At 59.5% G+C, this 24,212-nt stretch overlaps 2 protein-coding genes across 2 annotated transcripts; one reads left to right on the top strand and one right to left on the bottom strand.

Moving 5' to 3' along the window:
• Window positions 1–591: 591 nt before the first annotated feature.
• On the bottom strand, window positions 592–4,638 carry NMRAL1 (NmrA like redox sensor 1). Its single transcript, XM_068420287.1, has 5 exons — window positions 4,589–4,638; window positions 3,957–4,195; window positions 2,864–3,113; window positions 2,184–2,374; window positions 592–762 (listed from the first exon to the last, which is right to left on the bottom strand). Exons 1-5 carry the CDS (start codon window positions 4,626–4,628, stop codon window positions 592–594), a joined length of 891 nt encoding a protein of 296 aa, XP_068276388.1. The 5' UTR covers window positions 4,629–4,638.
• Window positions 4,639–13,430: 8,792 nt separating this feature from the next.
• NLRC3 (NLR family CARD domain containing 3) lies at window positions 13,431–23,080 on the top strand. The gene is made up of 18 exons (XM_068420281.1): window positions 13,431–13,456; window positions 13,950–14,098; window positions 15,298–17,041; window positions 17,327–17,413; window positions 18,141–18,224; window positions 18,503–18,586; window positions 19,076–19,159; window positions 19,269–19,352; window positions 19,783–19,866; window positions 20,131–20,214; window positions 20,759–20,842; window positions 20,949–21,032; window positions 21,292–21,375; window positions 21,667–21,750; window positions 21,863–21,946; window positions 22,171–22,254; window positions 22,461–22,544; window positions 22,990–23,080. The coding sequence occupies exons 1-18, from the start codon at window positions 13,431–13,433 to the stop codon at window positions 23,078–23,080; spliced, it is 3,189 nt and encodes a 1,062-aa protein (XP_068276382.1).
• The last annotated feature ends 1,132 nt before the right edge of the window (window positions 23,081–24,212 follow it).

Here is a 24,212-nt window from a genome sequence, read left to right as displayed (position 1 = left end):
CCCTCCCAGAGCTCTGATCTGAGCAGTACCATCAGGTAGGGTGGTGTAGGGGAAGGGGCTTTTGAAGCAAGTCTGAAATTAAGGTTGGGCAGTCTTGTAAAGGTTTTACTCAACTCTACTTTACTTCACTCAGCTAATGTCAGCAAGTGACATCAGCAGTGCTGGCTGTGGGCCTGCCATGGGTACTTGCAGTAGCTGCAGAGAAGGCACTGCCCTTCGGGGCCTAGAGGTGCTACAAGCTGCGTGCTCAGAGCTGCCTAGGAAAGAGAATGATCCCGGGAAAACAAACCATCACCACCCTACAGCCGTGAAAACCCCCAGAACCACCGAACAAACACCTCCCTGGAGAGCGTACACAGGTAGCGCTTCTCCCACCCGTGCCTGCAGCTGCGCAGCCTTTCCTCGGGGTCTAGTTCCACTGGTCTGAACCAAGCTGCAAGAGAGCCCTGGGGCGCACGCATGGACCAAAGCCCAGTCAGCCCTTCACCAGGGTGCTAGTGGAAAGGCAGCGTGGCTCAGCGTGGCTCACCTCCTTGGTTGAGCTCCCACTACTGCTGCAGAAGCTTGGGTGGAAGAGGAGGGAGGGAAGGCTCAGAAGGCGGCCTTGTTGTCTGCCACCCACTGAGGGAAGGTGCGGGCCTTGGGGTTAAGTTTCATGGTCAGGGCCACGTTGCGGTCTGGCTTCAGGGCGTAGAAACGGAACATAGCGGCCATTTCCTTGGCCCCAGGGGTGCCACGTTTCTCATACTCCTCTGGGGAGATCTGCAAAAAGAATTGGGGGGAGGGAAAAAAAAATGTTGGCACAGGGCAGAGGCTGCTGGGGCATTTCCCTTAGCCCTCGCAGGGAAGCAGAAGAGGGCTGCATTGGAGCAGCTTGCCACCTTATTTCTGCTGGTGTGAAGGGCTCTGCTGCTCTGCAAGCCTGACCCAGGAGTTCCCCCCAGTCCCCCCACATCCTCCAGGCGCAGCTTGAGAAGGGGTCAAGGTGGCAGTATGGAAATCATCATGCCATGCAGATGCTGAGGAGCTTGTTCTGGATCTGTGCCGGGCCAGCTGCCCCCGGAAGCCACAGCCTCCGTCAGGGCAGTGCCACTGAGCATCCCACAGCCCTGCCTGGCAGGGAACAGCCCAACCTGCCTAGGGCCAGCACCCGGCTCTGGCACACAGCCGGCCTGGGCGTGGGCTCAGGCATGCAACACGCGCTCGCCAGCGGCAGAAGCCTGGAGCAGCTACGAGGGAGCCCTTCCCTGCGCCGGGCGTACGAGCCATAGCTGAGGGGGGCTAGAAACACAGGCTTGGGGGGTCCAGGAGAGCTCTGGAGAGCCCGAGCAACCCAGGCTGCCACCTGGCACCCCAGCACTTGCCCTCCCTGGCTGAATCAAAGGGTGGACTGCTGTGCTTCTGCACTGCGCTGGGAAGAGAGCTTAGTATTTGCCCCTGGGAGAGGAGAACCTGCAGAGCACCTCAGAGGTGCTTTGTTCCTGCCAAAACGTGCTTTGTTCTCAAAGCAGAAAGCCACCGCACCCGAGGGGATCAGCACAGCCAAAGCACACACAAAAAGAAGTCACAGGGCATGGAGAGGCCAGGAGCGCTTAACAGTGACAGCAAGGCCCTCGGGGAAGGCCTGCCGAAGGGAGGGGCGTGCAGCACAGACCTGTTCTGTAGGTGCCCAGCCCTGGCTCTGCTGGAGACCTCCTGCTTCAGTTATCCCTCAGAGCCAGGCACAGACCTGCCCCGGCGCACCCATGCGCTCCACAAGCATGAGCAGTCTCAGTGACAACACTGACAAGGCAGTTTCTGTGCTCCGGCCGCACGCAGGGGCAGCGGGACTAATCCTGGACACCAGGGCGAGGTTGTACCAAACCCATGGGCCCTCCACCCCGGCAGCTCCTGCCCTTGCTGCTGGGGCAGGACAGCACTTGTTGTGCCACTTGCTGTCTATGCTCAGCCCCGTACAGGGCTCCCAGACCAAGGGGAGAGAGGCAGGGTGTGCTGCTGCCAGGCAGGGGTGCCCACCCGTAGCCAGCAGCAGCCTGGGCAGGGACCCTGCAGAGCACCCAGCTGTTGGGAAGGACAAGGATCATCCACACACTCCCCACTCCCACCTCAAGGCAGGCTGCAGGGCCCTGAGCCAGCTTCCCCCCACCTCAAGAGCATCGTGTACACCAAGGGACGCTTCCTACCTTGCTGGCTTCCACGGTCTTGCCTGTCTGCTGGGACAAGACAGCGGCGTACTCTGCCTCGGTGAGCTTGCCAGTGCTGAGCCCGATCACTTGGCCTATGTACTTCTCCGGGGACTTCAGCAGGGAAAGCACCACAGGCCCAATGTCCTCCACCGCCATCCCATCCATGGGGGTGTCCCCCATGGGCAGCTCTGTACAGGAGAGACTGATCCCGGTCAGAGTGTGGCCCAGCTCCCAGAAGGTACAGCTGGAGTTTTCAGCACCCAGCTGCTGAAGACAAGGTGAGGAAGAGCCAAGGGCACCCATCAGCCTGGCAAGCCACGCGAGCACCCGCAGGGCTGAGCTAAGAGACCGTGACTTGCCTGGGTCTGCAGCCCCACTTCTGACCTCCAACATCCCAACTACAGGGAGCTAGGGTGTCCAGAGACATCCTGGGATCTGCAGAGCAGCCCTCAGCACCAGAAACAGGACTGGGATCTCACTTATTCCGTGCAGGCCACCAAACAGGTCTGAAGGACCATAATGCAGCTGCAACTGGCTGTGGTCAAGCTGGCACAGGCCTCTTTTCCCCATCAGTCTGCAGCCCTGGCAGTTCCTCCACCGCTCAGCGAGCCTCTGTGCAGCGGGAGCGGATGAGAACTACAGGACAGTGACCTGGAGAGTGAGAAGTCCCATCTTACCCAGGACATAGGCATCTCTCTGCGGGACCTTCTGCGGCTTGGAGGCGGAGAGGAAGTTCTCGAAGTAGAACGCCAGTCGGACGGACGTGAGGGGAGCACCAGACTCCTGGAAGTACTCCTCCACCTCACCTTTGCCGTCAAAGTGGAGCACCTCCAGCTGGCCGTCCGTCAGCTTCTTCACGTTCTCCAGGCCGCTGTACACGACGTGGCGCAGACCGAGGCGCTTCGACAGATCAGCAAGCAGCTTTCCCTGGGTGAAGGGTGAAGCCGGCCATGAAGAAGGCAACGGCTCCCTTGGGACACACGGGGGGTCTCATCACACCCACACACCCCCCCTTCCTCTTTGTGGCACCGGACAGGATCCAACACATGCCAGCTGAGCAAGCTGCTCAGTATCTGGCACCGCGAGCCCTCAGCTGGAACCAGGGCTGAGCAGACTCCATGAGCCCTGTGAGTCACCCAGGTGGAGCAGAGTCCTCTGCTAACACCATCCGACATCAGAAGGACCACACACCCTCCAGCTTTTGTGCCAGCTCCTCCACCAAGCACACAAACACCAGCCCTGAAGACCTGCCCTAACATATCTTACCTTTTCTTTACTGCCATCCAGGCGTGGCAATCATGCCACCTTGCAAAATCTGTCCTGGGGTGAACACCACCCTTGGATTTCTGATACCACAGCACATTTTGGCCCCAAAGCTACAAGTGCAAAGAACTACAGGACTCCAGGCAGCGACAGTCCTGGCTCAGCCCTGGGAAAGCTCTGCAGAGCCAACTCTTCCCACTCCTGCTACTCTGGCTCCTGGGCAGTGCTCTCTGCCATGCCAAGTCTCGTGGCTTTTACCAACTCCCTGCAGGTACCATATCCTGGAGCCACATGACTGCACAGGAACAAGTTCTAGCTTTGCAAGAACTGGGACCTGGTTTGTGAAGCCTTGAGACTTTTCCAGACTGGCCACTTGAACCATCAGGGCTGGCAAGGCTGCACTAACAGCTGTCCCGTGACCCCCACCCTGATGCCACACAGCTGTCCCTCGATCCCCCCCTCCCAGGCCATTCTACACGTAGCCCCAGTTAAAGCAAGCACTGGTACCTGCGCAATTTCTTTCTCTTTGCTGAAGTGTTCCCAGAAGTTGGTCACAATGAAGGCTCCGTAAGCACCCGCCAAGGCCAGCTCCAGCAACGCCTCATCGTCCAGATCCGCCTTCACCACCTCAGCTCCCCTCTGCCTCAGCTCCTCGGCCTCCTTCTTCGTGGGGCTCCGCGTCACCGCGCGGACCTTGAAGGTCCCGTCTTCTAGCAGAGCCCGGGCCACGGAGCCCCCCTGGGCCCCTGGGGGTACGGACCTGTTCAGAGCCCCGGCTTCCCGCAGGGCTCTCCTCACAGGGGCAGCTGGGACGAGCTGGGACCGTGGGCCGGAGCTGTCTGACCCCGCGCTCTCCCTCTCACACCAGGACCGAGCCCCTCCACCCCACCCTCCCGCCTGTTCCCGGTGCAGCTGCTCCAGCCAGGCGGGCGCTCTCCAGACCCCCTGAATGCCCCCCGGGCCCGGGCGTTTCGGAAGCTACCGATACCCCCCGCGTTCTGCCGCACGGACCCCGAGCACCTCTGGCCACCGCGGCACGGCCCGACCCTCGCCCTTCCCACCGGCCTGGGCCACAGCCCGGCAGCCCCGGGGCTCTCGGAGGGGCGGCGGCACCCCGGGGCTTTTCCCCGAGCACTCACCGGTCGCCCCGAACACCACGATCAGCTTCTTCCCAGCCATGAGGGAACGCGGGTGGTCCCGGGGCTCTGCCAGGGCGAGAAGCGGAGAGGTGGCACCGCCGCGGGGGCTTGGCGAGGCCGCGGCTCAGCCCCCGGCCCGGCCCCGCTCGGGCGGGGAAGGAGCGGGGCGGCGGCGGGGGCTCGGGGCGGTGCGGAGCCACATCCCCGCCCAGGGGCGGGCGGCGGCGCGGGTCTCCTCACCTCGCTTCGGCTCCGTTCGGCTCGGCTCCGCTCCGATTCTGTTCGTCTCCGTTCGGTTCTGCTCGCCTCCGCCCGACCCCGCTCGGCGATGTCCGGGGGGGCGGGCCTCATCGGTCCATCCCGCTCCCCGGCCCCGCCTACCTCCGCCCACCGCGGCGGGATGCGTGGGACCGCGGGCCGGGACCGCGGCGCATCCATCGGCCCCGGCCATCGGCCCCCTCAAATCAGAGAGCGGCCGTGTAACCCCCCGAGAGGTCGTTAGGGGTTGTACCCAGGTCGTTAGGGGTTGTACCCCTTCTCCTCCGGGGACCTGGAGGCGTCCCGAGGCTTGGAGACCCCCGCGCTGCAAAGGCAGGAGGGGTTGCGGGTCCCACCAGAACGTGGTTTCCACATTTCCTTGGAAACTGGACCCCGGCTGTGCCCTAGGAGCATCCCCCTGCTCCCTCCGGGGACAGGACAGTTGTTTGTCCCCAGGCGAATGACTTCGGCGTTGAGCTGAGCTTGGGGAACGGTCCCTCATCACCCCCTTGCCAAGCAACCCCCCGCGAGCCAAAATAAGCAGGGGGGTCTCTGGGGCTTTTCTAACCACGCCTGCGAGTTCTGTGTCACCTCACGGGCACCACTGGGCCCGGCAGAGATGCCGAGCAGGGGCTGTGGTTGGTGAGGGATGGGTCAAACTCATCCTGCTGGGAACCCCATAGGTTGAACTCGGTAAGTGTGTTGGGAAATTTGGGTTTGAATCAAGTAAACAGCCTGGAAAATACATGAGGGACATGTTATATACATTTGCAAATAAATAATTCAGATGCCTTAATTAACATAAATGAATAATTGTGAAAGCTGAAGGTACAGCCCCGACTGGGGCTTCTGCACAGTCATTTTTGATCTGAGGGATCTTTAGCTACAGCTTATCGGGAAGGTGGCAGCTCATGGGACTTCCCAGACACCATCCCCTCTTGAAAACAGCTTCCTGACAGGTCTGTTGGTAATTCCCTACCCTAACACTTGCAAGGGGAAAGGTTTTAACCTTTTACCAGGCGTAGACCTAGGACCGCCAGAGAGCAATTCCTGGGAGATGCAGAGCCCAGAGTGGTGGCTGGAGGTCCCAACTCCTGCTTGCCCCCACCTCTCCCCAAACACAGTTCACCACATGCAGATGATCTGGCTGTGAGCTCACCCCGTCTCCCACCAGCTCTCCACCGTGAGAGCTCCATCAGCCACCACCATCATCTCGCCACCATCATCATCTCCACCATCATCATCTCCACCATCATCATCTCCACCATCAACCACCTCTCAGCTGGACTTGGTGGAGGAAAAGATGTATAATTATAGATTCAGGTGCAGCTTCATTAGAGCTACCTGCTAGATAGAAACAGGCCCCACCAGGGCAGGTCTCCTAACAGGACGTGCTGTTTTCATCCCTGGCTTCTGCTTACTCTGACCTCTCCCAAACCACCCAGGAGCGGGAGCTTTTGGCCAGGAAAACAGGCTGCTGGGCATAAAGCAGGTGGCAAACCCCACCGTGGATGCAATTATCCTGTTATTTTGGGGATATGCGCTCACCCCCCTTCCCTGGGCACTGCTGCTCTGCCCCGGGACTCACAGAAAGCTGAGTGATTTGCCTTGGGTCCCAGGGCTGCTGTGCCACCCTGCTCACCCGCCTTCGGGGCACCTCTCTGCTCAGCAGCTCAGAATTAATAGGATTTGCCCAAACGCCAGAAAAACCTGTTATAGGATTTAGAAATTAAGGTTTTTGTAGAACAATAATGCAAAATAACGATTGACCCCACTTGCCTGAGTGGAGCTGGGGAGGGGAGATCCTGCCGGTCCCGCTGCTGCCGGCGGCTCGGGCTCCTCGGGGCCATGCGATCCCCCTCACTAGAGACCAACTCATAACTCGAGAAAACATTCAGCGCTGGCAGAAAAATGGCTTTGGAGGAAGGAGAGTTTATTCCTGCCCCCCTTATTCTGCCTTTTCAAGATACAACTCGAATTTACTCGTAGAAACATGGCCCAGCAAAGGGCAGAGCTGCTGCGACACCAACCTCGGCCGTGGGATCTCCCCAGCGAGCAAGGGGGTTACGTAGCAAAACCCCTCGGTTCTCCCAGGCCGGGGTGAGCTCGTGGTTTTGCTTCGAGAGAATTTGGAGGTTGGTCAGCCTGGGTTTGTGGCTCTCCTGGGAGAAAGCAGCTGTGGCTGGGGAGTTGGCCGTGCACTGAGCGTCCCGCGGGGACAGACCCCGCGCCGCCGCTGTGGGGGGTCATAGAGGCAGTGGGTGGCTACCACGCGCTGATGGTTTTTCAGCAGATAACTCACACCGATTTGCATAGGCGGCAGCCCTGTGCTGACAGGAAGGAAGATCGAGCGAGACCCACGGCGCAGGAAGGGGCGAGGAGCGAACTGAAAGAGAGAAGAAGCCACCGGCCTGGGAACAGCGGCGGCGGGCGGCTGGGGAAGCCGGACCCACCTTCTCCCAGGTGCTGTCCGGAGCATTGCCCCGGCTGCCAGGTCCCATCACCTCCACGGGTCCCTCAGGGGCAGGGGCTGCCAACTGCAGGGGCTTCTTCCATTTTTGACCTTGAACTTGAGCATCCAGGTGAGGAGGAAGCAAAGCTCTGGGGATAAAGGGCTGAGCCGGGGCACGGAGGGGCTTCTTCCTCCCACCGCGACGAGGATGCCCTGTCTGCTCTCCTGCTCCCACGCAGACCTGGGGAAGGCGGCGCAAGGCCGAGGTAAATTTTGGTGGGGTCTTGGAGGGGTAATGGGGAGAAGGGGAGGCATCGCTTGGCCCTCCTGCACGGGGATGGGCTGCTGCGGACCTCTCGCTGCGATGGCCACGTGAAATGGGGTGACTGGGTCAACACGAGGCAGGGCCAGGAGCTGTTGGGCAGAGGTCCCTGGGACGGGCAAGACGTGACCGACTGCCAGCAGCACCCGGCAAAGCAGCCTGGCGTGGGGCAGGCCCCGGCGCTGGCAGGAGCAGGCACGGAGCCCCGTGTGGGGGAGAGGAGCGTGGGACCTTGTGGGGGACCCACAAAGGTTGTCCCCTTGCCTGCTACCACCTGCCCAGACACGAAGGCAGCCGCAGGCAGGCCACCCTGCCCGCACAGAGCCTCTCTGCCTTGTGCGGCGTCAGTTTTGTCCCCACATTAATGTCATTTACTGACTTCGTTCTGCTTCAAAACCACCCAAAGCAATCCCCAACATGTGCAGCACACAGAAAGGGATGAGATCAGCGACATACTCACCCGTGGCGGGGTGCGAAATTGCACCGCAGAGCGAAGGAGGGTCCATCCAAGACCGACGGACCTGGAAGACCAGAGCTGCGCTCCCACGTCCCCCTTTGGGACACGGGCTCAGGACGCCTTCCCGGAGCTCAGCTGGAGGGAACAGCAACCCTGAGGTCTCCAAAGCTGCAGCTCGTACCTTCTGTGGCCCTTTTCACCGCAGGGGATTCCCCAGCACCGTGTAGGACGCAGAGGCGCAGGGAGCAGGGCAAGGTGATGGAGCTCAGCAGGGGCCATGCGGCTGGGCACCCAGCCGGAGCCTGAGGCATGCTGTGATTAATCCTGCTGTTATTTGAGCACCCTAAGGTCCTTTGGGGCACTACGTACCCTACAGGTATGGGACTGCTGCGGAGGGGACCAGCGGGAGCACCGGCTGGGTACTGCCACCCAGAGACGTCACCAGCGCCCAGGGTTTGGCTGCCGCGGGGAAGGGTTACCAGAGGCCACGCGTTTGGGGCAGAGCTCAGCACGAAAGACATCCACGCTGCACCAGAGTGTCTTTCTGGAGAGCTCAGGGCTGCCTTTGGTGGTTCAAAGCTGTGGCTTCAGAGGGATGCTCTGCAAACCCCGAAAGCTGGGGCTGACCCCGTCGGGGTGCCGGCGTGGGCACCGCTCAGCATCCCTGAGCTCTGCATCCCTCTGCATGGGGCTGGCGCTGGTGGCAGAGGCAGGCTGGCAGCAGCTGGGTCCTAATTTTCACCCCGATGCCAAGACCCCGTAGGCGAGAGGGCAGGAGCTGTTTGCCGGGAGAAGATCAGCTGGGTGTGCATCCATGGTGAAGCGTCCTGGGGGCACGATCGGCTCAGTAAATGCATCGCTCTTCATTTTGCAGCTCGCGAGGTGTTTTGTACCCTGCGAGAGACCTTCGTTCTGAAATGAGCTTTGGTTTTAGCTGTTTGGAGTTACCCATAGATCGATCTTTGCTATTTTCCTGGTGAGATCTGGTGTTAGGACTGCTGGCATTCAGCCTGGGGGTCCTTCACGGCTCCCCAACTCGCTGTTTCACGCCAGCTGTGTCTGAACCCTGTTATTCTGGTTGGGGTTTGGGGAAAAAAAACCCCAGATTTGTAGGGATCAGTTTTGGCACAGGGAGTCACTCTGTATTTGCAGTAAATTTTGCCAGCATTAAATTCAGAGCAAAATAATTAAGACTGCATCTGAAAGTCATCTGTAAGCTTAGATAACGGAGTTACCTGCGCATCTGCGAGTTTCGTAATTGGGTATCATGCAGAAGATAATTTATGTTAATTAAGCAAAGCAATGAAGTTAATAATGTGAAATCTTTTTGGTTCTGCCAAAAGGTGGCAGCCTGCGTCCTGGCTTCAGGAACTGCCCAGCTCAGGGGGGATGGCTGGAGATGTTGGCATGGTGAACGTTTGCACGTGCAGCTCCCCGACCTCCAAAATGGGATCAGTTCGGGGTGGATGTACAGCAGGGGAAAAAAGAAAAGCTCCGAGGGTGTGTTGGTGAAGGAGCTCGAGAGTCGCCGGAGGAAACCCAGTGCGCCAGGAAGTGGTGGGAAGGTCTCGCGGGGCTGGTTTCTCTGTTCCCGTGTCTGGGGGAGGGAGAGCAGCGGTGAGAAGGGTGCTGCGCTGCTGGGGTTCGAGCTGCACCTACACGGATCACCCCAAACTGGAGATCTTTGAGGAACTGGCTGCGCTGCAAACCCCGTGGTGATGGGACGGGGAGAAGGCAACAGGTTTCTGCATGTTTGGGGGCACAGAGCTGCGCTGGAGCGGGCGTTTTCTCTGCTTCTTCAGGCACCCGGTTAACGATGCCATTATTAGTTCGTATAAAAAGCTTTAAACATACCTAAACACTGCAGATCTGCCCATTTTCTGATGTTTTCCAGATGTGGGTCCCTGCAGCCATCCAAGAGCTCTTGCTCAGCACTTTGGTGCCCATCTAGACTGGGCACCCTTCAGCCCTGTCCCCAGCCCACCACGGCAGGTCAGGTCCCCGAGGCTCTGCCGGCTGGAAAGCCCTGCCCGAGGTGCCAACCAGCATCCCCTGATGCTGCCGGTGAATCCACCCACGAGCCTCCGACCACAGATTTCCAACTGCTGAGCGCTGCAGCCTGATGTCGCCCCGGTGCTGCTGGCGGCTGCTGTGACAGCTCCTGGCGTGGGACGGTCCCGAGTCCTCAGCAGATTCCCAAAGCACAGGGCGATGGATCTGTATGAAAACCAAAGCGACCTCCTGGCAGGAGGATCTGAGAGGCTGGTTAGAGCAGAGAGGCAGTGAACAGCCTCTTATCCCAGCCACCTTCCTGTTGTGGCCATCCTGGGACTGTCCCTTCATCTCGGATCCCCTGGCAAGCTTCTTCTGGCCTGTGTCAGACTTCCAGGAGCAAAAGTGCATGTACACTTAGAGCCAGAGGTGAGCAGAAGCAGCTACGTCTAGGTCTGTGTTTTCCAGTGCTGATGTCAGGCAGTTTGAACCTCGGAGCAGGACGCACACGGTGAAAACCACAGCAGCTGTTTGGTAGAGGGTTGTCTGTGCGTATGGTGAGGGACCTTCCAGTGTGGTGGTGGTGGCTCTCAGGCACTGATGGGTTTTGGGCACAGACCCTCTGCTAACTGGGGTGAGGGGGATGTTGGCGTGGGGGGACGTCAGATTGAAGCTGCTAGAAGGACACATCAGTGTTGACTGGACATCTTCAGATGGGAGGATTTTCCTGTGGGCTGGACTCTTGGATGCCACCAGGTGAAAAAAACAGTGCTAATGCCAAGTTCTTGCCAACAAAATCCCCCGTTTCCCTCCCTGGGGCCATCTGACACCATCCATCATTTCGGCTGGGCAACCTCCTGCCCTCCAGCTTCCTGGAAACATCTCGGATCTCTGTAGGGGTTATAGAGCTTGGCTTTGGCTGGCCTCTACCCTGCAGAAAAGATGCAAGATGCAGCCTCCAGCATCACTGGCTGGTCCTAGAGCTGCACCTGAAGCTTTTCTAATGGAAGCAGAAAAAAATTTCAGCCACTGTATTATTTCTGCTGCTGCTTTATGTCTTCTGCTGCTTTATCCTCCCAGTCCGACGCCTTTGCCTGAGCTGGTTTCCAGCAGTGGGGTCGCATTTTGAAGTAGCACCGGAGGACACCATCAAATCATCGCTGGTGTTAGAGCAGGCTTCCCCCATCAAAGGGCTTTTTCTCACCAGCTGCGTCGCAGAGGAAGGGCTGCGGGGAACAGTGCTGCAGGCAGCAAAACCCCCTCGTGTTTTGGCCGTGTTCTTGGTTACACGGCAAAGATGAGAGACCTGGGGACTGCTGCGTGCAAAGACTTAATTGAACTTTCCAGGCGAGTTAGAGACAAGAAGACATCAAAGGATGAAAATTTCGCTGTGAATTGCTCACGAGCAACTTTAATTTATGGTATCTTAATTGACCAAGCCACTGCCTGGGGGGTGAAGAACAAGGCGAGCTGCTGCCACAGCCCTGCTGCTCTCTGCGTGGAGAAAAGGGCTTTGCTGTGGGGCCACCATCGCTGCTGGGGGGGGGGAGCACGGACCTCTGTGACCTCTGAAACCAGGGGGTCAGAGCTGGGCAGCTGAGGAAGAGTAGAAGGACACAAGTTTTCCTCCTGGAGGGAAAAGTGGTGGATTCAGACTCAGTGACAACAGCAGCCTGCACCCCTAAGAGGGCTTGTCCAAGCCATGTGTGAAACCACGGCTTGCCAGAGGGCAAGTGGGGATGGGCTGCAGGAAAGGGCTGGTGCTTTGTCACCCAGCACCTCTCGGACACTTACCCCACTCTGTAGGACATGCTGCGAAGGGGTCTTGATGAGAGATCCAGCCAGCGGGGTCTGTGAGGGACTCGGCTCTGGGAGATGCTGTGCCTGGGCCTCCCTCCAGCAGCCCAGTCACCATCCACACGGCTGGGCTGCTGCTGGTGGCCGAGCCCTTACGTCTTCTGGTGGGAGAAATGAACCTCAGCACAGATCTCCTGGCAGGAGGATGACGGGAAGACTCTGAAAAGGGGATGTCCCAAGCACCTTAACCTTGCACCATGGACCTAACCATGGACCAGAGACTCTACCAAGTTTCTCTGGTCAAGCTACATTTGTGCTTTGTCCCTAGAAGAGGTTGAGTTTGACCAAAGAAAGCGAGTGTTACCTGTACCTGCTGGCAAGGCTGCACCGAAGCCCCCACGGTTGTGGATTTGGGCAAAGGCAACGCTGCCTGTGGGCAGTGTCCTCCTTGCAGCGCATCTGGCAGGCATGTGTAGGGGTGAAGTTGCATGGATCTAGACCATCTTGTGGGCCAGGTGGAAGTGAGGAAGGATGCTGTGCCAGGACATGGGCCAGGGCACCGGGACACTGTGTTTGCATCTCTGCTGTGACCAGACAGCCCCTGGCCCAAAGTGACTGCGCCAGGAGATGCTGGGGCCGGCTGTAGGCAGCTGAGATGTTCCCACCTGGACACAACCAGCTCCTGGGAATTACTTTGGGGCTGGTAGAGAGGCTGTAGCACAGTGACATCTGCAATGGGTGAAGCTGGGAGCGCTCTCAGGTGTGGAGATATTTCCCTCTCTGCCTCAGCTCTAAAAACAATTGGACTCGGTGGATACACTTCTCAAAAACAAAACCCTAAACTCTCAGCGTGGTTTGGCAGCAGACGAGGGGGAGGGGACAGGTAGGTGCTCCTTCTCCAGGCAATGATTCACCAGTGCTGCCGAAAGCGGAGCATCTAGAGAGCTCTGCAACAGGATGTGGTGTTGGCCGCGCTCGGCAAGCCCCGATGGAGGCTCTGGACAGCGGTGAGGTGGGTTCGAAACCGAAACGGGCCCTTGGCCGCTCTGCCTGCTGCCCCACAGCTTCCTTCGCAGCACAGAGAAGGAAGATGCACGAGCGGTTCGCAGCCCGGCTGTCCCTCTGGTGACAGTGGTGGCACTCAGGCGCTCACCGGGTGGCCCATGGGCATCGTCAGGGCAATTAACGCAATCGCTCTGCCCAAGAAAGGCTCCTGCATGTGGTGGTGGTGAAGGCACCAAGTTTATGGCGCATGATGTCTGGGAAAAGATGCTGCAGCGTGATGGTCCCAGCTCTGCCCCTGCCAGGTCCACAGTGCCAGGGACTCTGGTCACAGCCAAAAGCTGACAAGTGGACCCTTGGCTCAACCACAGCCAGCCCCACGTTAGCTCAAGGTGGGCTCCCTCCCACACTGCTCATGATGCTTTTCCTCATCTTCCACCAGGAACATGGATAAAGGCTGAGGAGCCTCAGCTGATGCTGTGAGCTAGTTGGGGGGACGCGGAGCAGCCCATGGGACGGCTGTGCTGCTGCCAACACAGTGCTCCTCGCCCAGGGATCACCCATGTCACAGGAGGCCTCTGATGGAAGGTGAGTGGTGGCTGGGCAGCTGGAGATCCATTATCTTGGTGGAGTTTTGGATTCAAAAATGGGACAAGGTGGTGCCCCAAGGCATGAGGGTTGACAGAGGTTCCTAGTCCAAGGGCTTGGGGACCTCTGTGCTGGCACAGGGGGATTGGGTGTCTCTGAAGATGAATGATGTTGCTCAGACTTTTATCTCTGCATGGGCTTGGTCTCCAGGAGGAAATGTCATTTCATGATTGTGTTCTTTGGTTTCTCTGACTCCAATTTTGACGATAGCTACTTTCTTGGCCAAGCAGCTCCTAACGAAACAGCCTGCCACAGCTTTGGGATGGCATCATCTCAAGGAGGACTTTGGCAGGTTGCTCTGGAGGGCCCTAGTTTACCCTCTGCTACCTTCAGAGCCAGATGGGGTGCTCCGCTGCTGCCTTTCCCCATCTTCCCTGAGCAACGTGCCCAGGGCTTGTTCAAGACCCAACTCTCCTGCTCTCCTCTCCTGCAGAGGCTTGGATCAATCGCTACCGCAAGCAGCTGGTGAGGTCCATCTCGCCGCAGTTCCTGGAGGAGATCATCTGCTACCTGCGGAGGCTGGACCTCCTCACAGCGGAGGAGGCCGGCCGGGCGCAGGAGGCGAGCTCCCTGCCCGAGCAGGTGAGGGCGGTGGTGGACGTCCTGGCTGGCAAGGGCAGCTACGCCTCCCAGTCCTTGCAGACCTTCATCGAGACCACCAATTCCCAGCTCTACCTTCACATCACTGTCTATGGTAGGCAGTCCACTTTGGACCCAATGAGGGGTGTCTGCACACATGTCCTGGCTGTGGGCGCTTGCTGGAGCACCCCAAGATGTGCACAGAGCTGGGCAGCACTGGCAGCTCTGATGGGAGTGTCCATGCAAGTGGCGGTGCCATCTCAGGGTCTCTGCTGGGGAAGGACACAGCCAAGGGGTGACAAGGGCTCTCTGCCAGGTCTGAGGGACCTTCCTTCAGGCCCTTCGCTGCCCTCAGCACACCTCTCTGGGTGGCCCGAGGAGCTTTTAATGTCCTCAACGTCCAGATCACACCAGTGACTCCCAGTAGCTGGGCTGGGAACAGGTGGATGGCAGGAGGAGGATGGCTGGGCATCCCTGACCCCATCCCTTGGTGGCTGCCCCAACTTCAGGCTCTCCTTGCAACTCTCTTGCCAGGAGAGGTTTCCCTGGTTTCCCTCCTGGTTGGAAGGCTCCAACCTTGGCTGGTGTCTGCTCTGAATCTCTCACAGCATCATCCCCTGCTTGTCCAGCCTTTGCTGGAGGGTTTAAATACGCCGTATCGGGGACCGTGGTACCTGAGCTAGGTGAGCAGGGCAGGTCCAGAGATGATCACCAGGTTCAGCCAAGAGTCCAATTCATCAAAGTCCATGGTGATGAGGCAGGGCTGAGGTCAAGCTGCGAAGTCAATCCAGAGGTCAGGATCAGGTCCAGTGAGGGCAACCAGGTTCAGACACAGCCCAGTGGTCACTAGGCAAGTGCAGAGTGATGAGGTCCAAGATCAAGGTCCAGATCAACAAGGTCCATAGCAGGCACAGGCGTGATGGCGCTGTGGACAAGTGCTCCTACAACACAGCTTAGGCAGGGGCTGAAGGCCCCGGGCCGAGCTCAAATGTGCTCCTTGACCAATGGGTGAGGCTGGTCAGGGCCATTTAAGCCTATTAGGGCCCTCCAGGCCTTCGCACATACCTTCCTGCCCGGACGTAAGGGCTTCATGTGGTTTCCTCCCTGTGTGGGCATGGCAGAAAAGCGAAGCAGAGTCTCCCATTTGCATTTGTGGTTACCATCCGCCTCATCACCCCCCCATTTAATTTCTCTCTGTGCAGAACCCATGGTGCAGAAGCACCTGGAGAGCCTCCAAAGCTACTATGGGAATGGCTTAGAGACGGGTCCCCTGCAGCGACTCACGAACCTGCTCCTGGTGGAAGGCTTGACCGACATCCAGCAGAAGGAACATGACATCCTGCAGATTGAAGCCACCAAAGGCCTACGAAACGTATCCAGGAGCATCCCTCTGGAGAAGCTCTTCCTGCCTCTCTCCAAGGTCAGCATCCCACCTCGGATCTCCGTCACCGTCGGAGTGGCCGGGATTGGCAAAAGCACACTGGTGAAGCTGTTTGTCTACACCTGGGCAAAGGGGGAGATCAACAGGGACATCATCTTTGTGCTGCCCCTCACCTTCCGTGAGCTCAACACCTACGAGAAGCTCTCTGCTGAGAGGCTCATCTGCTCGGCGTTCCCTCACATCACCGAGCCCAACTGCATCTCGGCGGGAGCCGCCAGGACCTTGCTGATCCTCGACGGCTTGGATGAGTTCAAGACTCCTTTGGATTTTTCCAACACGGCAGTATGCACTGATCCCAAAAAGGAGATCCAAGTGGACAACCTGATCACCAACATTATACGTGGCAACCTGCTGCAGGAGGCTGCTGTCTGGGTCACGGCGCGGCCAACGGCAGCCAGCCAAATCCCCAGCGGGCTTGTTGACCGGATGACGGAAATACGAGGTTTTGGAGCTGCAGAGATGAAGGACTTCTTGGACCAGATGTTCCTTGACAACAGAGACCTATCTGGCCAAGTTCTGCATCACATCAGGGCTAACCGGTCCTTACACGCCTTATGCGCCGTTCCTGGCTTTTGCTGGATTTCTGGCTCCTCAATCGGTTATTACCTAAAAAATAGCACTGATCAACCCCAAGAGACACCCACTGTCCCCAAGACCCTGTCAGAAATCTACTCCTATTATTTTAAAATGGCTCTGAGCAGCGACTGGCTGGAAAAGCCAAGAGAAACGCTCAGGATCGAGCAGGCTGCCAACAACAGCAAGAAGATGGTGGGCAGCCTGGGCAGACTGGCCTTCTACGGGCTGCTCAAAAAGAAACACGTGTTTTACGAGCAGGACATGAAGGCGTACGGCATCGACCTGTCCTTGCTGCAGAGCAGCTTGTGCAGCCGGCTCCTCCTCAAGGAGGAGACGCAGTCCTTCACCGCCTACTGCTTCTCCCACTTAACCATCCAGGAGTTCCTAGCGGCTGTTTATTATTACACAGCTGCGAAGCGGGCAATATTCGACCTCTTCACGGAGAGCGGGATGTCCTGGCCCAAGCTGGGCTTCCTCAACCACTTCAAGAGCGCTGTTCAGAGGTCGCTGCAGGCAGAGGACAGGCAGCTGGACATCTTTGTGCGTTTTCTCTCTGGGCTTCTCTCCCCTCAGGTGAACAAGCTGCTCTCTGGGTGGCTGCTGGTGAAGGACGAGCACAACAGCTTCAGGAGCCAAGCGATCAGCTTCCTCCAGGGCTGCCTGAACACCGACTACGTCATCTCCTCGCGGACAGTGAACACCATGCACTGCCTGTACGAAATTCAGCACATGGAGATCGCTAAGACCGTGGAAGAAGCGATGAAGAATGAAAGCCTGGCCGGGATGCTCACCCCTGTGAACTGCTCTGCCTTGGCTTATCTCCTGCAGGTCTCTGAGGTCTGCATGGAGGAGACAAACCTCTCCAACTGCCTCACCTACAACATCTGTAAGAGCCTGCTTCCCCAGCTCCTCTTCTGCCACAACCTCAGGTGAGTCCTGGTGGGATTGCACTGGGAGAAGCAAGCAGGGACACTGCACTGTAACTCAAAATCCTGGGTGTCGGTGGGAGATGTGGGCCCACCAACATTGTCCATCAGCAGAGCGCTGCCCTGGGGATGGCACTGGGTCAGCTTTGCTTCTGCGCTTGAGTTTTTCAACTTGTGAAGGGCAGATGTCACAGGAGGGCTGTGTTCCCGTCCAGTCCTTGGTTGTCCTTTCTCCCCTCTTTGTTCTCCAAAACACTTGCTTTTGCTCTTTCCTTGTATCTTCTCCAGGCTGGACAATAACCAGTTTAAGGACAATGTGATGGAGCTGCTGGGCAGCGTGCTGAGTGTGAAGGACTGCCAGATCCAGAAGCTCAGGTAGGACCCGGCCCAGGGCAGACAGGCTGTTCCTGAGGATGCAGAGCAGCGCTGGGGGCACCTCAGGAACCAGGGTGAGGGTCCTCCAGGAACATCTCTCCCACTGGCTCCCCAGCTTCCCAGTGCTGAGGATGGCCCCACATGATCTCCTGCACCCAAGAAAAGTGGCTTTACCCCCTGTGTCCTCACGGTGGCTGGGCAGGCTGTCTCGCCCAGCCTTCCTGGACCACTGCCTCCTCGCTGCTCCTGAAAATTTGGGTAGAAATCCATGGGTTATCCCAGCAAACTGCTTCCCAAGGTCATGGCTGTTTGCTGGATACCTGAGGCTCTGCACAGAGCATGTGACCTATGGAGGGGACGGGCTCCCGACCCCCACACAGGGAGGTGCCTGGTCCCAGACAGAGGGGTCCCCACTTTCCCCACCTCCCTGCTCTTCTTCGTGGCTGGGTGCAGAGGCCCTCATGCAGCAATCTGAGCTCCCTTTTCATGACACAAATTAATTTTAACCCTAGAAACGCCCCTTCCACCCTGTCCTTGCAATCCCCTGCCTGGTGCCCACCCCCGGAGAGCAGACCTCGGAGCATCCACCACTTTGGATGGTTGTACCAAACGCTCCCCATGGCTTTCCTCTGCTCACTCATCCCAGCTGCATCCTGGGACATGTGAGGGGCTGTGAAAGCCTCTTTCTTCCCCCTAAAAAACACCCAATTTTCCTTTCTCTGGGCAGCTTGGCAGAAAATCAGATCAGCAACAAGGGAGCCAAAGCGCTGGCCAGGTCGCTGATGGTGAACAGGAGCCTGACGGCACTGGAGTAAGTGTTCCCCCTTCACCAGCCCCTGCCACGCAGGCGTTCCTCGCCAGGAACCAACCCCGTGGGCTGGATCCCACCTGGCCTGACCGATCTGGGGAGGGTCTCCAGCCCCCAAAGCCACCACCACTCAAGAGATGACCATAAGTCTTGCGAGCTGCTGGCCTGACATTCCCCCTCAGCAGTGCCTGAGGTTGCACCACATGGAGGCATTTGGCTTAAGTTGGGCACGTGCCACTCCGGCTTTGCTAACCTTGGCTTTTCTGCCTGTCTCGCCCCAGCCTGCGGAGCAACGCCATCGGCCCCGCCGGAGCCAAGGCGCTGGCTGATGCGCTGAAAAAAAACCAAGTCCTGCTTTCCCTGAAGTAAGTCTCAACTTCTGCAGCACCTCTAGGACTGGATCCCTGGGACAAGCCCGCTCCAGCCCTCTCCTGTCCCATCAGGGTTTCCCCCACCTTGAGGGCCAGCAGGTGGGGAGACCATGGGCACAACCTGGTTTGGCACAACCATCAGTGCAGCTGGCAGAGACCCGGTGACCTGGGCAGCCCTGGGCCAGAGACGTGGGCTCCCTCCTTCCTCTCAGCTTCAGTGGGCTGAGGTTGGGTTTGGGGTCCAGGTCCATGTCCATGCCTTTCACAGGAGCTCACAGGGTGCTGGTGCACAGGAGAAGGCATCTCCAATGGGATAGGAGGGAGAGGCCCAGGCAGGGATGCTCGGGGGCCAGACGCCCTTCCCGTGCCAGGGACAAGGGCAAGCAAATGCCAGGGCAAGCAGCCACCGCCCCCCACCCCTGCACAGCCCCTCACCTCACTGTGGTGGCTTCCATGCACGGCTTCGCTCCTCTCTCCTCGCAGCCTGCAGCACAACACCATCAAGGAGGACGGTGCCACCTTCCTGGCCGAGGCCCTGTTGACCAACCACAGGCTGACGACCCTGCAGTGAGTGACTGGGACCTGCTGTCCCCCCTCCTGGCCACCCAGCAGACCGAGGTGCCACTGACTGGGACGTGGCACCCAATACTCACGGGTGCCTTCCTCACCTTCGCAGCCTGCAGAAGAACGCCATCGGAGCCCACGGCGCGAGGACAATCGCGGAGGCGCTGAAGCAGAACTGCAGCCTGAAGGAGCTGACGTAAGAGCGGAGGGACAGTGACACCAGCGCCGTGGGCAGGAGTGATGGGCAGGGGCTGGGCCATGCAGCGCAGGCAGTCCAAGGGGGTTGGCGCGGGTGGAGGGGGGCAAGGACGGCAGCGCTGCTCCTGGAGCAACCCTGGGGAGACGCTCTCCGTGTCTCCAGGGATGCAGGGAGCCCCGTAAAGAACCGAGAGGCCAAGTCCTCCCTCCAGCAGAGGCAGGCGGCAGGTCTCCAGGCCCTGTGGAGACAGTAAAAGCTGTTTCAGCTCAAAACCACCACAGGAGAACAGAGGTGGCTGTAGGCTGGAAATGAGACCGCAGCAAGTTCATGCCTGTTGCTGGAGCAGGAGGAGCCTGGGGGAGGTGGATCCTCTCAGCTGGTTGCAGCGTGGCTGCCGGTAACACCGGCTCTTCCTCTTGTCTCTTAGACTCTCCAGTAACTCGGTGGGAGACAGCGGCTCGGTGGCCTTGGCCGAAGCTCTGAAGGTGAACCACAGTCTGCAAAGCCTTGAGTAAGTCCCCCCTCCACGCCTGCTCTCCTGCTTGCCCAACAGAGCCCAGTCCAGCAGCAGCCCCCACCCTCCCCTGCCCCCAGAGCCCCTCGTACCACTCCACATCAGCTGCTCCCCAAGTTGGTCCTTTAGCCTTGGCCCCCCCATCTCCTGTTTCTCAGTGAAACAGGCAAAACGGGCACATTTCACCCCACACCTGACCCTGCAGCCTACCTGCGAGGGCAAGACTGCCCCATCCCTCACGCCTTCCCCCGTTTGTCTCAGCCTCCAGAGCAACTCCATCAGCAGCGCTGGGGTCACCGCGCTGACAGCGGGTCTCTGCTTCAACAAGGGACTCATCAGCCTCAAGTAAGTGACAGTCCCTCCAGCCAACCCTGACCAAAAGCTGCTGCTGGGACACGGGACATGAAAACTTTCCCTTGTGCCTCTGGTTGTTTCCACAAGTGCTCTGGGGTGCTGACAGCAGCTCATGTCCCTCCTCCGGCTGCGAGCATCTTCTCCCCATCGTTAGCTTTCTCCCCTTGGGACAGCACCCGTTCAGCTGTGACTGGTGATGGAACGATGGCAGCAGGGATGGGAGGCTGGGGAAGAGCCCTGATGGCATCGGTGCTCACAGCTGGAGGATATACAGGGAATGGAGATCTGGAGGCAGATGCTGACAGGGATGCAGGGAATGAAGATGCAGATGATGGGGATGCAGATGCTGATGGGGATGCAGGGAATGGAGATGCAGATGTTGATGGAGATACAGATGCTGATGGGGATGCAAGTCAGACAGACTGCCTGTTGCAATAGATGGTCTCAGCCCCAGAGCAGGGGCCAAGGGTGGCTGTGGGGCAGCAGCTGAGGCCCTGCCTCAGCTGCCCCTCCCCAGCCCTGTGCTTTTCCCCAGCTTGCGGGAGAACTCCATCAGCAAGGAGGGGGGCCCTGCCATCGCCTGCGCCCTGCGGGCCAACAGCACCCTCAGGAAGCTGGAGTAAGTACCACAGGCCCCAGGAGGGCACCCATGGTGCTGCGCGGTGTTGCTGGAGTTGTCCCTAACTCCATGTGCGTGACTCACGTCCTCTGTCCCCTGCCTCTAGCTTAGCGGCCAACCTGCTGTACGACGAGGGTGGCAAGGCCATCGCGTTGGCGATGAAGGAGAACCGGGCGCTCACGTCCCTCCAGTGAGTTTCCCCTTGGACCTGGGGGGGTGTTGAAGCCCCTCACCTGGACGTGGGGCAGGGGCACTGCTCCTGGGCCTCAGCCCCTCCAGGCTGCGAGAGGGGGTCACCCTCCCACGGGACAGGCGCTGGGCCATCCTGGATGGCCCCAGGGGGTCCCAGCCTCCACCACGCTGGATGGGAGCGGGTGGGTGCTGAGCCTGCAGGGACTGGGGTGTCCTCGCAGCCCCGGCCTTCACCTCCCGCTCTCTCCTGGTTGCAGCTTGCAGTGGAACTTCATCCAGGCAAAAGCCGTCACGGCCCTGGCACAAGCACTACAGTCCAACCGCAGCCTGGCCAGCCTCGAGTAAGTGGGGACACGGGCGGGCAGGTCCCGGGCAGTGGCTTCCTACTGGGACCTGCCCAAGGACTCTGCCCTCACGCTGCTCCAGGGGAGGTGGCTTTGCCTGCCGCCTCCTCCACGCGCTCCAGTCCATCTGTGTCCCCATCGCATGTCCCTGGCTGGGGATGCTGTAAGAGCATGGTGGCCTGGGGGCCCTCCCAGCACGCCGTGCCCTGTGCTCGCTGCCCCTCGCTGCCTGTCTCCCTGCTCCCAGGTGCCCGGCCCGTGGGCAGATGCAGCACTTGCCTGTCTTAGCTTGCAGGAGAACGCCATCGGAGACGAGGGAATGGCCGCCCTCTCCGCCGCACTGAAGGTCAACACAACCCTGGCAGATCTCCAGTGAGTATCCAGGCTGCGTCGGGGCCCTGGCATTGCAACCTAATTAGCCTCTCTAATTAGCACACCACAGCCACCTCATGACATACACTGAAGGGTCCTTGTTCACTTGCAGCCTGCAGGTAGCTTCAGTTGGTGCGGCTGGTGCCCAAGCCTTGGCAGAAGCCTTGATGGTCAACAAGAGCCTGCAGATCCTGGAGTAAGCGCTCGGTGGGGCCACCAAGTCCCCATGGCTGCAACACCGCTCCCTGGGGGGGAATCCAAGTCCCTGGTCCTTAGCTCAGCACCACTTCCACCCTTGCATCACGTCCTAGCAGACTTGGTTTGCCTGTCCCTTGACTAGCTGGTGTGAGGCCACCACTCCCATGGACAGCATGGGGCCATCCCGGGCTGTCCTCCCTCACCTCCTGCCTTCCTCCACAGCTTGCGGGGAAACTCCATCGGCGTGGCAGGGGCCAAGGCGATGGCCAACGCGCTGAAGGTGAACCGCAGCCTCCGCCGGCTCAAGTACGTACCCCGCTCCCTGGGGTGGGAACCGAAAAGAGCCTTTCCAGACCTTTCTGGAGGGAGCAGCAAGGGGACAGCCAGGCCAGCAGCTCTCTGTGGGGCAAACCCCGGAGCTGGTGGCTTTTCCCAATGCCCATGCCATGCATTCCCCTCCTGGTGGCCACATCTCCATGGCTGGTGCTTTCTGACCCTCCTGCCTCCCGCAGCCTGCAGGAAAACTCCCTGGGCATGGACGGAGCCATCTTCATCGCCACCGCTCTGAAGGGCAACCACGGCCTCACCTACGTGAAGTAAGTGACCGCTGAGCTGGACGGTCAAGGGACCTTCCCTACCACTGGCACTGCCCATTCCTGGCTGCCCTACAGGGACATCCCCAATAGGGCAGGGGGCAAGGGCACCCCGTGCTCCTCCCAGCGCAACAGCCACCACCCCTGCACCGCTCCAGACCCCACAGCTCCTCTCTGGGGTGAAGAACTACCCCAAAAGCCAAATATTCTCCAAAATATCACAGGGACAGGCTGGCTCAGCCCCTCTAACTCCCCAGGGGCTTTCTCCAGCTTCTCACCTGGCTGCCCCTGGGCTCTCAGACCCAGAGTCCCCAGCAAGAGCTCCTGGATGGTGCGGGGAGGGTGCAGATGGTGCTGGATGTTGGTGCAAAGCTGGGGAGCATCTCTCACACCCACCAAGGCTCTGCCTTGTGTCCAAGCCTGAACCCCTCCCTCTCTTTGCTCCCAGCCTGCAGGGGAACCGCATTGGCCAGTCGGGAGCCAAGATGATCTCTGACGCCATCCGGACAAACTCACCCGACTGCATCGTGGACGTGTGAGGGAGCCTGGCCGCAGCGAGGAGGTGGCCCGAGGGGTCCCTTTGGCCAGCATGCCTCCGCGGGGAGCTGCTCAGCCCTCCGCCTGCCCGTCTCAGGGAGGAGAGCTGGAGCAAGGAGAGCTCCTGAGCTCCCCAGCACAGCCCAGGAGGACCTGGGGCCTCTGGGTCAGCAGCGCAGGAGGGTCAAGACTCACTTGTGTGGAAAGCTGGGGGATATGTGCGACCACATCGCAGCTCATCCAGGCCCTGGGGGAGCTTCAAGGAACGGGTGAAATGCCAGAAGGAGGGAGGAGGGGGCAGATCCCACGTGCCAGCCCACCAGTGGGTGACTTACCTGCCACTGTCAGCGGCAGCGACCCCCTCCTGTGATCTCCACGGGGTCACAGCGCCGGGCTCAGACCCTGCCCCAGGCCGGGCGCACCCTGACCGCCCCACAGCTCTGCTCCCGTCCCAGCCCGAGTCGCTGCGGGCAAACGCTGCAGCAGCCCAGCCTGGGCCCTGGCACTCTGCTCCCAGCGCCAGCTCTTCTCTGTCTAGTTCTGGCAGGGATCCTGGGAGAAGGGGGTGAAACACAGGCAGGATTCACAGCAGCCCCTTCTCGCCTGGCTACACCCAGTGCAGTCCTGTGGGCTCCCCGGGACATCCCAGAGAGAGCCGAGAGCCATCTCAAGCACACGTGTCTTGGTGCTGCACCGGGACTGCCTTACCACAAAGTCCTGCCTCTCGAGTACAGGCTGGACTCCTTGGGTCTCCTGCTGTTGTCATCAGTGACAAGCTGGGTGACCTTGGCATGTGTCTTCCCGACATCCCAGCTGCAGGCAGGGTCCTCCCCTCGCAGGTCACCTTTGGGGCAGGCAGCTGAAAGCAGAGGTGCCCCGTGATGCCCTCGTGTGTGCAGCAGGGACCCAGGGACTCTCCAGAAAGTGCCAGGTTTGCAGGTGGACCAGCAGCCAAACTATGCAATCCCCAGAGCCCCCTCCAGCCACTACCCCCTCTCCCCACTCCATCCCAGCCAGAGCCCACCTCAAGCCATGCTGCTGCTGCAGTCAGGGCAGCTTCAGGGACCCGAGAGAAATGCTGGGCTGAGCTGTGCGACACGTGTGTCCTTGGGAATAAACTGGTTCCTGGCTGAG

This window comes from Nyctibius grandis, chromosome 30 (genome assembly GCF_013368605.1).
Source record: "Nyctibius grandis isolate bNycGra1 chromosome 30, bNycGra1.pri, whole genome shotgun sequence".
Lineage (NCBI taxonomy): Eukaryota > Metazoa > Chordata > Aves > Nyctibiiformes > Nyctibiidae > Nyctibius > Nyctibius grandis.
The sequence above is the reverse complement of the archived record's forward strand: the minus strand, read 5'-3'. Positions and strand labels throughout refer to the sequence as shown.

What these genes read in the sequence shown, in the direction of transcription:
- NMRAL1 (XM_068420287.1), bottom strand. Translation starts at nt 4,628, where the DNA reads ATGGCTGGGAAGAAGCTGATCGTGGTGTTCGGGGCGACCG. An exon ending in CGTGGTGTTCGGGGCGACCG is followed by an intron (nt 4,196 to 4,588) that starts GTGAGTGCTCGG and finishes CCGTACCCCCAG; the next exon opens with GGGCCCAGGGGGGCTCCGTG. An exon ending in AAGAGAAAGAAATTGCGCAG is followed by an intron (nt 3,114 to 3,956) that starts GTACCAGTGCTT and finishes CCCTTCACCCAG; the next exon opens with GGAAAGCTGCTTGCTGATCT.
- NLRC3 (XM_068420281.1), top strand. Translation starts at nt 13,431, where the DNA reads ATGTCACAGGAGGCCTCTGATGGAAG. An exon ending in CACAGGCTGACGACCCTGCA is followed by an intron (nt 19,160 to 19,268) that starts GTGAGTGACTGG and finishes TCACCTTCGCAG; the next exon opens with CCTGCAGAAGAACGCCATCG. An exon ending in TGCAGCCTGAAGGAGCTGAC is followed by an intron (nt 19,353 to 19,782) that starts GTAAGAGCGGAG and finishes CTTGTCTCTTAG; the next exon opens with ACTCTCCAGTAACTCGGTGG.